General features: G+C 42.7%; 2 protein-coding genes across 2 annotated transcripts in view; one reads left to right on the top strand and one right to left on the bottom strand.

The window, feature by feature from the left end:
- ADAMTSL3 (ADAMTS like 3) overlaps positions 1-13957 on the top strand; it is a gene marked incomplete at its 5' end in the record, with an annotated part of 559659 nt that overhangs the window by 401529 nt on the left and 144173 nt on the right. The window contains 1 exon segment of the mRNA XM_079701202.1: positions 192-276. Within this exon segment, the coding sequence (XP_079557328.1) occupies positions 192-276 (85 nt within the window).
- Positions 8495-9670, bottom strand: LOC307050695 (activator of 90 kDa heat shock protein ATPase homolog 1-like; the record flags this gene model as incomplete). The annotated part of the gene is made up of 1 exon (XM_079700887.1): positions 8495-9670. The coding sequence occupies one exon, from the start codon at positions 9668-9670 to the stop codon at positions 8654-8656; it is 1017 nt and encodes a 338-aa protein (XP_079557013.1). The 3' UTR covers positions 8495-8653.

The raw sequence follows: 13957 nt of genomic DNA, 5'->3' as shown, positions 1-13957 counted from the left end.
GTACTTTGATAATGTGTTAATTAAAAAAATGACAGAAATTTTTGGTTCCATCCAGAAGCCACTTCATGTACTGTGCATTTGAAAGGTGTGACCTCTTTATTGATGAAATCTTCAGCAAATAACAATCACATATCCAACTCTTGAATGAGTAACAGTAATTAAGCTTGTTGTTCATGTTCCCTTTTTGTCAGAAAAAAGTCCAGTGGAAGCGAAATTACCTTGGCTGAAACAAGCACAAGAACTAGAAGAGACCAGAATAGCAACCGAAGAACCAACGTGAGTCCAGGACCTTTTATGGAAGTAATCAGAGCATAGCCAGCTAACATGATATATGTAATTTTTGTACTCATTGGAGTACAATGATATGTTTCAAATCCAAATGACCTGGATTTGCAGACTCTAGAGAGCTTGAGCTGGCTAGAATTCTTCTTTATTTCACAACTCAGCAGTCCTGCTTTGGCAGTATCTGTGAGAAGCCCAGAAAAGAACAGTGCTGTTTAACTCAAAGCAGACCCAGTGGTCTGTTACAGTTAAGAGACTGAGGATAATTCCTAGATCTAGATTAACACATATGATTTGACCAAAGGCCATCATTAAACAAACAGACAGTATTAAACATGGTTAAGTCATGGCCAATGTCTATAAAACCAGTTAGGCCGAAATGTATCAGGGTGGCCTGAGTGATTAAAAGGAGAAATTCCAGAGCTGCTGTGGTATGGGGCAATGGAAAGAATATGGCACTACAAATCTTGGAGCCTAGTACCACCACTTTTAACTATGTGACCTTAGAGAAGTCTTTCATTTTTCTGTCTCATTCTCCTTACTTATAAAATGAGCAGGCTGGGCTTGATCTCTCTAGGGTTCGTCCCAACTCAAAAATCCAATGACTTCTATCCACATGGGGTTTGGCAAGTCTGGATTATAATGGTATCCGTGGAAATAAAGTATTAAGAGCATATTAAAGAAACATTCTGGAGGTGGAGGTATAGGGACCTAAAAAGAACAAGGAATCAAAGATGTTGAATCTAACCCAGCAATCTAGAAGAACAACAGCATGAATGGTAGACTTGAGGAATTGGATGGGACGGCTGATTCCTCATCAGGCATATGAAGTCCGTGGTGCTGACAGGCTATCACAGGGGGAGTGATTCACAGGGTGTCAGAGGATAGGGGATCTCAGAGGTGATATGGCTGGTCTCCCTCTCAGAACAGGCATTTCTTGTTCAACACCTTCAGCAAGGGCAGAGTTCACTGCATTGAGAGGCAGCTCATTCTTGGGTTGAACAACCTGAGTTATTTGCAATAATTTTTTTTTCCTGTTGAACCAAAATACAACCTCCTTCAAATTTCTGCTTTCTGAAACAGAGAAAAACACATCTATGCTGCATCCCATGTGACAAGTTTTCACAAATTTGCAGAAAGCTGGATCCCAAGAGCACTGTCTTTCCCAAGCTCATCATTCTTGGCCTTTTCAGCGGTTTTCACATGCTGTTTTTAGATCCCTTACCAACCCCATTGCTCTTTTCAGAACATTCTCTCATTTGTCAGTGTCCCTTTTAACTGTGGTTCAGCCCAACAGTGAGCCCCTACAGGAGCACATGGATTCCTTGTCTTTGAGAAGGCTCCGTGCCTCTAAGTGATGCGGGCCAAGAGAATTGGCACATCACACTTAAGACACATGCAGAACTTTTCCACATGGACTACTGTCCGATCTGGATGTGAACCCAGAAGACACTGTGGACACCGTGAGGTGAATGACCCCAGAGTAAGTGATTGAAGAGAGAAGAGTGTTTGGCTCATGATGGAAGCAGGGAGATCTAGAATTGGAGTCAGAAGAAGTGGAGCATGAAGGAGTAAATGCAAGGAAAGCTCACTGTTAGAAAGACCAAGGGAGCAAAGCACTTAAGGAGAGGTGTAGCAGATAGTATTCAAACCTCACCAAAAGCCAAGGAACAGCTGTGGGGACTGAGAAAAGGCTGTTTTGTTTGACAAGAAAGTCTTTCTCACTTAATTTTAGAGCAGTAGCATTCAAAGTGTAGAGAAGTAAAACGTTGCAGAGCTTTAAGTAATGAATTCTGAACTGGAAGGAAATGGGGCAATGGGTATTTGATTACTAAAGAAGGAAGACTGGTAGTCAAGTTGATGGAAAGGAATGGGTATATGTATGTGCTTGATTTTTGTTGTTGTTTTTCATCTGAAGTTAGGACAGCCTTAAACGTATTAAAAAGATAATAAGGATTTTAGACAAGTCAGTTACCATCTCTAGACTTCCCAGCTGTACAAGGAGGGTGTTAGGCTAAAAGCTACTGGAACCTTCTTCCAGCTCTCATCTCCTATGATTCTGTAAGGGAAGGAACCTGTAGAAGAAAAGGGACTTGAGACCTGCAAGGGAGTCTGTAGCTGTCACATAAGGACGGTCATGGAATTCTCAGTCTTGAATGATGCATCCTACCAGGATCTCTTCTCAAAACACAGTTAGATCACAATTGCTAGTCCTTCTGTGTGTCCTCTCTTGGTTGAGTGGTTTGCTCTCAGTTCCCCAAACTAGAAGCCTGCAGTCACCCTTGCCTCTTGCTCATTCTTCCCTTATCTGTAATTAACTACTGAGTTGTGCAGTCATATCTACTAAAGTCTTTCTCCGTTGCAGCTCCTTCTCTCCATTCCTACTACCATCCTGTCCAGGTCCTGAAATCACTAGCAGGACACTTACAACAGCCTTCTAATCTGCTCCCCACTCGATCCCCTGAAATCTGTCCTCTAACCCAAACTAGCGTAGCTAAGGCACAAATCTGATCTTTCTTACAACGTTCAGAATATCCCAATGTTTCCCCATCCCCCAAAGACTTACACTCGTTCACCAGGCTAACAAGCTGTAGCAGGGTGTTAGCCTTCCGAGCTCCCAGCCTCATCTCTGACCGCTTCCTTACTTTGCCTTGAATGGGATGCTCCAGACACACTGAACTGGTGGTTGTTCCTTGCCGGCAACAAGCTGCCACTCACCTCCATCCCTTTAATCATGTTTTCCTCTCTATTGGGAATGCCCCTCAACTGCTGTGTTGTTTTTTTTTTTTTAATATTTATTTATCTATTTGGCTGCGCTGGGTCTTAGTTGCAGCACGTGGGATCTTTTCGTTTCGGCACGTGGGATCTTTTCGTTGCGGCGTGTGGGATCTTAGGTTGTGGCATGCGGAATCTAGTTCCCTGACCAGGGATCAAACCCAGGCCCCCGGCTTTGGGAGCACGGAGTCTTAAACACTGGACCACCAAGGAAGTCCCTTACTTGTTTTTTTTTGTTGTTGTTGTCACTATTTACTCGTTATTTTATTTATTTATTTTAACATCTTTATTGGAGTATAATTGCTTTACAAGGGTGTGTTAGTTTCTGCTTTATAACAAAGTGAATCAGCTATACATATACATATATCCCCGTATCTCCTCCCTCTTGCGTCTCCCTCCCACCCTCCCTATCCCACCCCTCTGTGTGGTCCCCAAGCACCTAGCTGATCTCCCTATGCTATGCGGCTGCTTCCCACTAGCTATCTGTTTTACATTTGGTGGTGTATATATGTCCATGGCACTCTCTCACTTTGTCCCAGGTTACCCTTCCCCCTCCCTGTGTTGTCAAGTCCATTCTCTACGTCTGCGTCTTTATTCCTGTCCTGCCCTTAGGTTCTTCAGAACCTTTTTTTTGTTTTTTAGATTCCATATATATGTGTTAGAATACGGTATTTATTTTTCTCTTTCTGACTTACTTCACTCTGTATGACAGACTCTATGTCCATCCACTTCACTACAAATAACTCAATTTCATTTCTTTTTGTGGCTGAGTAATATTCCATTGTATATATGTGCCACATCCTCTGTATCTATTCATCTGTCAATGGACACTTAGGTTGCTTCCATGTCCTGGCTATTGTAAATAGAGCTGCAATGAACATTGTGGTACATGACTTTTTTTGAATTATGGCTTTCTCAGGGTATATGCCCAGTAGTAGGATCGCTGGGTCATATGGTAGTTCTATTTTTAGATTTTTAAGGAACCTTCATACTGTTCTCCATAGTGGCTGTATCAATTTACATTCCCACCAACAGGGCAAGAGGGTTCCCTTTTTTCCACACCCTCTCCAGCATTTATTGTTTACACATTTTTTGATGGTGGCCATTCTGACTGATGTGAGGTGATACCTCATTGTGGTTTTGATTTGCATTTCTCTAATGATTAGTGATGTTGAGCATACTTTCATGTGTTTGTTGGCAATCTGTATATCTGCTTTGGAGAAATATCTGTTTAGGTCTTCTGCCCATTTCTGGATTGGATTGTTTGTTTTTTGGATATTCAGCTGCATGAGCTACTTGTATATTTTGGAGATTAATCCTTTCTCAGTTCCTTCATTTGCAAATATTTTCTCGCATTCTGAGGGTTGTCTTTCATCTTGTTTATGGTTTCCTTTGCAGTGCAAAAGCATTTAAGTTTCATTAGGTCCCATTTGTTTATTTTTGTTTTTATTTCCATTTCTCTAGGAGGTGGGTCAAAAAGGATCTTGCTGTGATTTATGTCATAGACTGTTCTGCCTATGTTTTCCTCTAAGAGTTTGATAGTTTCTGGCCTTACATTTAGGTCTTTAATCCCTTTTGAGTTTATTTTTGTGTATGGTGTTAGGGTGTGTTCTAATTTCATTCTTTTACATGTCGCTGTCCAGTTTTCCCAGCACCACTTATAGAAGAGGCTGTCTTTTCTCCATAGTATATTTTTCACTCCTTTATCAAAAATAAGGTGTCCATATGTGCATGGGTTTATCTCTGGGCTTTCTATCCACTGATCTATATTTCTGTTTTTGTGCCAGTACCATGCTGTCTTGATTACTGTAGCTGTGTAGTATAGTCTGAAGTCAGGGAGCCTGATTCCTCCAGCTCTGTTTTTCTTTCTCAAGATTGCTTTGGCTATATGGGGTCTTTTGTGTTTCCATACAAATTTTGAAATTTTTTGTTCTAGTTCTGTGAAAAATGCCATGGGTAATTTGATAGGGATTGCATTGAATCTGTAGATTGTTTTGGGTAGTAGAGTTATTTTCACAACGTTGATTCTTCCAATCTAAGAACATGGTATATCTCTCCATCTGTTTGTATCATCTTTAATTTCTTTCATCAGTGTCTTATAGTTTTCTGAGTATGGGTCTTTTGTCTCCGTAGGTAGGTTTATTCCTAGGTATTTTATTCTTTTTGTTGCAGTGGTAAATGGGAGTGTTTCCTTAATTTCTCTTTCATATTTTTCATCATTAGTGTATAGGAATGCAAGAGATTTCTGTGCGTTAATTCTGTATCCTGCTACTTTACCAAATTCATTGATTAGCTCTAGTAGTTTTCTGGTAGCATCTTTAGGATTCTCTATGTATAGTATCATGTCATCTGCAAACAGAGACGGTTTTACTTCTTCTTTTCTGATTTGGATTCCTTTTATTTCTATTCTTCTCTGATTTCTGTGGCTAAAACTTCCAAAACTATGTTGAATAATAGTGGTGAGAGTGGACAACCTTGTCTTGTTCCTGATCTTAGAGGAAATGGTTTCAGTTTTTCACCAGAGAGAACGATGTTTGCTGTAGGTTTGTCATATATGGCCTTTATTCTGTTGAGGTAAGTTCCCTCTATGCCTACTTCCTGGAGGGTTTTTATCATAAATGCGTGTTGAATTTTGTCTAAAGCTTTTTCTGCATCTATTGAGATGATCATATGGTTTTTCTCCTTCAATTTGTTAATATGGTGTATCACATTGATTGATTTTCGTGTATTGAAGAATCCTTATATTCCTGGGATAAACTCCACCTGATCATGTTGTATGATCCTTTTAATGTGTTGTTGGATTCTCTTTGCTAGTATTTTGTTGAGGATTTTTGCATCTATGTTCATCAATGATATTGGCCTGTAGTTTTCTTTCTTTGTGACATCTTCGTCTGGTTTTGGTATCAGTGTGATGGTGGCCTCATAGAATGAGTTTGGGAGTGTTCCTCCCTCTGCTATACTTTGGAAGAGTAGAAGGATAGGTGTTAGCTCTTCTGTAAATGTTTGATAGAATTTGCTGGTGAATCCATCTGGTCCTGGGCTTTTGTCTCTTGGAAGATTTTTATCACAGTCTCAATTTCAGTGCTTGTGACTGGTCTGTTTATATTTTCCATTTCTTCCTGGTTCAGTCACAGAAGGTTGTGCATTTCTAAGAATTTGTCCATTTCTTCCAGCTTGTCCATTTTACTGGCATATAGTTGCTTGTAGTAATCTCTCACGTTCCTTTGTATTTCTCAGTGTCAGTTGTAACTTCTCCTTTTTCATTTCTAATTCTGTTGATTTGAGCCTTCTCCCTTTTTTTTCTTGATGAGTCTGGCTAATGATTTATCAATTTTGTTTATCTTCTCAAAGAACCAGCTTTTAGTTTTATTAATCTTTGCTATCGTTTCCTTCATTTCTTTTTCATTTATTTCTGATCTGATCTTTATGATTTGTTTCCTTCTGCTAACTTGGGTTTTTTTGTTCTTCTTTCTCTAATTGCTTTAGGTGTAAAGTTAGGTTGTTCGAGGTTTTTCTTGTTTCTTAAGGTAGAATTGTATTGCTATAAACTTCCCTCTTAGAACTGCTTTTGCTGAATCCCATAGGTTTTGGGTCATCGTGTTTTTGTTTTTTGTTTTTTTTTTGCGGTACGCGGGCCTCTCACTGTTGTGGCCTCTCCCGTTGCGGAGCACAGGCTCCGGACACTCAGGCTCAGTGGCCATGGCTCATGGGCCCAGCCGCTCCGCGGCATGTGGAATCTTCCCAGACTGGGGCACGAACCCATGTCCCCTGCATCGGCAGGCGGACTCTCAACCACTGTGCCACCAGGGAAGCCCAGGTCATCATGTTTTCATTGTCATTTGTTTCTAGGTATTTTTTGATTTCCTCCTTGATTTCTTCAGTGATCTCTTGGTTATTTAGTAGTGTATTGTTTAGCCTCCATGTGTTTGTATTTTTTACAGATTTTTGACTGTAATTGATATCTAGTCTCATAGCATTGTGGTCAGAAAAGATACCTGATGTGATTCAATTTTCTTAAATTTACCAAGGTTTGATTTGTGACCCAAGATATGATATCTCCTGGAGAAATTTCCATGAGCACTTGAGAAGAAAGTGTATTCTGTTGTTTTTGGATGGAATGTCCTATAAGTATCAATTAAGTCCATCTTGTTTAATGTGTCATCTAAAGCTTGTGTTTCCTTATTTATTTTCATTTTTCATGATGTGTCCATTGGTGAAAGCGGGGTGTTAGAGTCCCCTACTATGATTGTGTTACTGTCGATTTCCCGTTTTATGGCTGTTGCATTTGCCTTATGTATTGAGGTGCTCCTATGTTGGGTGCATAAATATTTACAATTGTTATATCCTCTTCTTGGATTGATCCCTTGATCATTATGTAGTGTCCTTCTTTGTCTCTTGTAAAAGTCTTTATTTTAAAGTCTATTTTGTCTGATATGAGAATTGCTACTCCAGCTTTCTTTTGATTTCCATTTGCATGGAATATCTTTTTCCATCCCCTCACTTTCAGTCTGTATGGGTCCCTAGGTCTGAAGTGGGTCTCTTGTAGACAACATATATACGGGTCTTGTTTTTGTATCCATTTAGCCAGTCTGTGTCTTTTGGTTGGAACATTTAAAGCATTTACATTTAAGGTAATTACCGATATGTATGTTCCCATTACCATTTTCTTAATGTTTTGGGTTTGTTATTTTAGGTCATTTCCTTCTCTTGTGTCTCCTGCCTAGAGAAGTTCCTTTAGCATTTGTTGTAAAGCTGGTTTGGTGGTGCCTGATTCTCTTAGCTTTTGCTTGTCTGTAAAGGTTTTAATTTCTCCATTGAATCTGTATGAGATCCTTGCTGGGTAATCTTGATTGTAGATTTTTCCCTTTCATCACATTAAATATGTCTTGCCACTCCCTTCTGGCTTTCAGAGTTTCTGCTGAAAGATCAGCTGTTAACCTTATGGGGATTCCCTTGTGTGTTATTTGTTGTTTTTCCCTTGCTGCTTTTCATATTTTTTCTTTGTAGTTAATTTTTGATGGTTTGATTAATATGTGTCTTGCCATGTTTCTCCCTGGATTTATCCTGCATGGGACTCGCTGTGCTTCCTGGACTTGATTGAGTACTTCCTTTCCCATTTTAGGGAAGTTTTCAACTATAATCTTTTCAAATATTTTCTCAGTCCCTTTCTTTTTCTCTTCTTCTTCTGAGACCCCTATAATTCAAATGTTGGTGCATTTAATGTTGTCCCAGAGGTCTTTAAGACTGTCCTCAATTCTTTTCACTCTTTTTTCTTTATTTTGCTCTGCAGTAATTATTTCCCCTATTTTACCTTCCAGGTCACTTATCCGTTCTTCTGCCTCAGTTATTCTGCTATTGATTCCTTCTAGAGAGTTTTTTTTTTAATTACGTTTATTTAGCGTATGTACACATAAAAGAGAAATCACCCTCTGTTCCCACCCAGCAGAAAACATGCACAAACCCAAGGTATACATGAAGGGAAGGGGCCCCGGCCCCAAGTTAGTGGTTGGGATGGTGCAATCCTGTAAGTCACAAGCCCCAGTCAGGAGAGGGCTGGACTGAAGTGTTCGGCGGGCTGTACCCTCTGCTGCTGGTCCTAAAATAAGCGTGCGCCATAGCCAAAGGTCTGTTTGATGCCCTCAAAGTAGTACCGCTGCCAGCCCTGCCGTGTCCTCTCCTCCTCAGGGGCAGGGACGCCTCGGCCTTCCATACACAGCTCAGTCTCTCCATTCTTGTCAATGAAGGTCAAGGTGATAGTGGCAAAGTGCCCTTCTGGCCAAGATTTAAACCTCCGCTTCATCACAATATGTTTCTCAGGGATCAGATCAGTGAATTCTCCAGAGACATTGCCATCTACCAGGTGAAACTTGCCACCTTTGTCTGCTTCTAACATTGCAGGAGCATGGGTAAAGGCCTGAACAAGCTCCTGGGTGGTAAAAACTCTATAGAGCTCCTCTGGTGATGTCAGGAAGGTTTCTCTAAGGGTGATCTTACAAGTGGGGATTTTGACACCAACAGGTCTTGCCTGGGTTTTTGAAGGAACAGACTTAGCCTTGTGCTCCTCAGTTTTCAGTGCTGGCTGCCCGGCTGGGTCTACTGACTCTCCATTCATTGTAGGCAAGATCATACCCTGCGTGAACTCTGTTTTGAGGGTGCTAATGTAAAGTCCCATTGCTTCTCTCAGAAGTTTCACCCCTTCTTCCTTCATTAAGCCCACGAGATTTATGTCAGGCTCATCCTTGGCAAGGCTCACACTAATCTCCACTTCATCCACGCTATTTTCATCAGACAAATTGGGGATCTCCACATGGCCCTTGTACTGCACCCCAGACTTAGAGGTACCTGTCCAGTTTAGTTTGATGCTCCACTCATAAAAGAAGATAAGTTTGCCTTTGCGATTGTTAATAGATGCCTCTCCGTCAAGCTTATTCACTTTGGTCACCTCGCACTTGCCTTCCTCATTTTGCACACGTACTGCCAGGAACAGTGTTTTCAGCTTATCTGTGGACCAATTTGAAGCATCTCTCTCTGTCCAATGCCAGTTGTTGACGTTGGTGGCGTCCGCCCGCTCCTCCACGATCCAGCGTGGGTCGCCCTCACCCCACTTGGCCATCGGCTCTCCGGTCGTGCCGCCACCAGCTCCCGAGCAGCCACAGCCACAGCCTCAGGACCGCGCGGACCGAGCCGCCCGGCAGCGCCTGGAAACTACTAGAAACGGCCGCAGAACCTCCTGGCTTGCTTTTCCCTCCACCTCCCCGTCCCCGCCCCCTCCCCGCCTTAACTTCCGGCTCCTTAGAGAGTTTTTAATTTCATTTATTGTGTTGTTCATCATTGTTTGTTTGGTCTTTAGTTCTTCTAGGTCCTTGTTAAATGTTTCTTGTATTTTCTCCATTCTATTTCCAAGATTTTGGATCATCTTTACTATCATTACTCTGAATTCTTTTTCAGATAGACTGCCTATTTCCTCTTCATTTGTTTGGTCTCATGGATTTTTACCTTGCTCCTTCATCTGCTGTGTGTTTCTCTGTCTTCTCATTTTGCTTAACTTACTGTGTTTGGGGTCTCCTTTTTGCAGGCTGCAAGTTCATAGTTCCCTTTGTTTTTGGTGTCTGCCCTCAGTATCTAAGGTTGGTTCATTGGATTGTGTTGGCTTCCTGGTGGACAGGACTAGTGCCTGTGTTCTGATGGATGAGGCTGGATCTTGTCTTTCTGGTGGGCAGGTCCACGTCTGGTGGTGTGTTTTGGGGTGTCTGTGACCTTATTATGCTTTTAGGCAGCCTCTCTACTAATGGTTGGGGTTGTGTTCCTGTCTTGCTAGTTGTTTGGCATAGGGTGTCCAGCACTATAGCTTGCTGGTTGTTGAGTGGAGCTGGGTCTTAGCGTTGAGATGGAGCTCTCTGGGAGAGCTTTTGCCATTTGATATTATGTGGAGTTGGGAGGTCTCTGGTGGACCAATGTCCTGAACTTGGCTTTCCCACCTCAGAGGCACAGGCCTGAAACCCGGCCAGAGCACCAAGACCCTGTCAGCCACACGGCTCAGAAGAAAAGGGAGAAAAGAAGGAAAGAAAGAATGAAAGAAAGAAAGAAAGAAAGAAAGAAAGAAAGGAAGGAAGAGAGAGAGGGAGGGAGGGAGGGAGGAAGGAAAAGAAAATAAAAAGAAATAAAGCTATTAAAATAAAAAATTAAAAAGTAATAAAAAAAAGAAAGAAAAGAGCAACCAAACCAAAAAACAAATCCCCCAATGATAACAAGCTCTAAAAGCTATACTAAAAAAAATATATATATATATATGGACAGACTGAACCCTAGGACAAATGGTAAAAGCAAAGCTATACAGACAAAATCACACAAAGAAGCATACACTCACAAAAAGAGAAAAAGGAAAAAATATATATATATAAAAAATAAAGGTAGAGAGCAATGAAATCAATAAACAATTATACTAATGATAATAAACTCTAAATACTAAACTAAGATAAATTTAAAACCGGAAATGAGTCAGTTGCATACAGCAAACCCCATGTCTACAGTTGCTCCCAAAGTCCACCGCCTCAACTTTGGGATGATTCGTTGTCTATTCATGTATTCCACACATGCAGGGTACATCAAGTTGATTGTGGAGATTTAATCTGCTGCTCCTGAGGCTGCTGGGAGAAATTTCCCTTTCTCTTCTTTGTTCGCAAAGCTCCTGGGGTTCATCTTTGGATTTGGACCTGCCTCTGCGTATAGGTTGCCAGAGGGTGTCTGTTCTTCGCCCAGACAGGATGGGGTTAAAGGAGCAGCTGATTAGGGGGCTCTGGCCCACTCAGGCCAGGGAGAGAGAGGGGTATGGAATTCAGCGTGAGCCTGCGGCGGCAGAGGCCAGAGTGATGTTGCACCAGCCTGAGGTGCACCCTGTGTTCTCCCGGGGAAGTTGTCCCTGGATCATGGGACCCTGGCAGTGGCGGGCTGCCCAGGCTCCCGGGAGGGGAGGTATGGGTAGTGCCCTGTGCTTGCACACAGGCTTCTTGGTGGCTGCAGCAGCTGCCTTAGCGTCTCATGCCCGTCTCTGGGGTCCACGCTGATAGCCACGGCTCGCGCCCGTCTCTGGAGCTTGTTTAGGCGGTGCTCTGAATCTCCTCTCCTGGTGCACCCTGAAACAATGGTCTCTTGCCTCTTCAGCAGCTCCAGACTTTTTCCCGGACTCCCTCCCAGCTAGCTGTGGCGCACTAGCCCCTTCAGGCTGTGTTCACGCTGCCAACCCCAGTCCTCTCCCTGGGATCTGACCTCCGAAGCTGGAGCCTCAGCTCCCAGCCCCCACCCGCCCTGGCGGGTGAGCAGACAAGCCTCTCGGGTTGGTGAGTGCTGGTCGGCACCCATCCTCTGTTTGGGAATCTCTCGGCTTTGCCCTCCACACCCCTGTTGCTGCGCTCTCCTCCGTGGTTCCGAAGCTTCCCCCCTCCGCCACCCGCAGTGTCTGCCTGCGAAGGGGCTTCCTAGTGTGTGGAAACCTTTCCTCCTTCACAGCTCCCTCCCAGAGGTACAGGTTCCGTCCCTATTCTTTTGTCTCTGTTTATTCTTTTTTTCTTTTGCCCTACCCAGGTACGTGGGGAGTTTCTTGCCTTTTGGGAGGTCTGAGGTCTTCTGCCAGCGTTCAGTAGGTGTTCTGTAGGAATTGTTCCACATGTAGCTGTATTTCTGATGTATTTGTGGGGAGGAGGGTGATCACGTCTTACTCCTCCACCATCCTGAAGGTCTCCCCCCTCACTTGGTTTTTAAGAAGCTTTTTTTTTTTTTGCTTGTTATAGAAGATTTCAAGGCTGTATAAATGAGGAGAGAAGAGTGTAACGAACCCCCATGTGTCCATCTCCCACTTGCAACAGTTATCAACTTGGGGCCACTCTTGCTTCATCTACACTACTACCTCCAGCCCACTGGGCCATTTTGGAAGCACACCCAGACAGCATATCATTTCATTCATAAATATTTCAGTATATAGCTCTAAAATAGAAAGACCTTTTTTGATAACCACAATACCACTTTTAAAAGTGTGGTTCTCAAATTGCTTCCTGTAGAAGCATCTGTGGTGCTATTTAAAATGCAGATTTCTGGACCTCACCAAGTCAGACATTCTGGGAGTGGGTCTCAGTCACCAGCACTTTTTTTTTTCTTTTGGCTCTGCCAGGTATTTTTTAAATTGTGGTAAAATGTACATAACCTAAAATGGACCATTTTAACCCTTTTTAAGTGTACAGTTCATTGATATTAAGTACATTGACATTGTTCTGCAACCATCACCACCATCCATCTCCAGAATTTTTCATCATCCCCAACACAAACTCTGTACCCACTAAACACTGACTCCCCATCCTCCTATTCCTACCCTCAGCCCCTGGTAATCTCTGTTCTACTTCCATCTCTGTGAATTTGTCAGCAGCATTTTTAGCAAGCACGCTGGGTGACTGGGGGTGGGGTGCACCCAAATTTGGGAACCATTGGATCAGATAGTCCTGAGGGTCCCTTTTAAGTTCTGAAAATACAGTTTGTTTTACTTAACTGGAAAAGGCCCATATCGTGTAAGCTTAGCAGGTTCCAGCCCCGTATCCATCCTCAAGCCTGCATGAACTGTCAGCCCCACCCGACTTTGCTGGTGGCTCTTCCAGTCCCTATTCACTGTGCAAAGCTGGTTCACTCTTTCCTCCTGTAGGACACCACTTCTTTCTTCCCATCATGGAAAACCAGGCCCCAGCACCTGTTCCCGGGCCTGAGCGGCTGCCTCTCTCCACCTTCCTCCCCGTCTCGCTCTGTGGTCTCTCTGCAATTTTCCTTTATAATTCATGCTGCCTGGCAGCTTCTGGCCTGTTCCTGTCTGTCTAGTGTGAAGTTTATGGTTTCCTCCTACCACTTCTGACTCTAGTCATTCCCTTGATTTCCAAACAAAACCACAACATATCTCAGCTTCCAGTTCATCCTTTTATTACCCCTGTCTCTTGTGGTTTGGGGATGCTTGCTTGTTGACAGTGAGCTGTATTTCAGATCCCTTGAGGAAAGCCTCCCAAACCCTCCTGGAGAAGATAAATATTTCTGCCTTTGTGGTTGACTATGGCCCGAGCTCTGAATTTACATAGAAAGTGGATGTTCAAAAGGTTTTTCTTTTTAATTAGAAAAATAAAAATTATAGCTTATAAAGCTAAGCTGGGGAACTGCAGTTTTGACCTTCTTAACTTTCAGCTCTGGAATGTGTTGACAGTTGATACGGTTCATTGTTGTTTTAAAAGTTCTTCCCTGGAGCCTTCGTAGTTTCTACGGGATTCACAACACTTCCTTAGTCATGCTGCCCTCCCTCCCATTTTTCATATATGAGAACCAAGGATTTAGAACACTTTGTGTATTTTCTTCACTGCTATCTTAGCTTCTGCAT

The sequence above is a fragment of the Hyperoodon ampullatus genome (assembly GCF_949752795.1).
Source record: "Hyperoodon ampullatus genome assembly, chromosome: 3".
In the NCBI taxonomy this organism is placed as follows: domain Eukaryota; kingdom Metazoa; phylum Chordata; class Mammalia; order Artiodactyla; family Ziphiidae; genus Hyperoodon; species Hyperoodon ampullatus.
The sequence above is the reverse complement of the archived record's forward strand: the minus strand, read 5'-3'. Positions and strand labels throughout refer to the sequence as shown.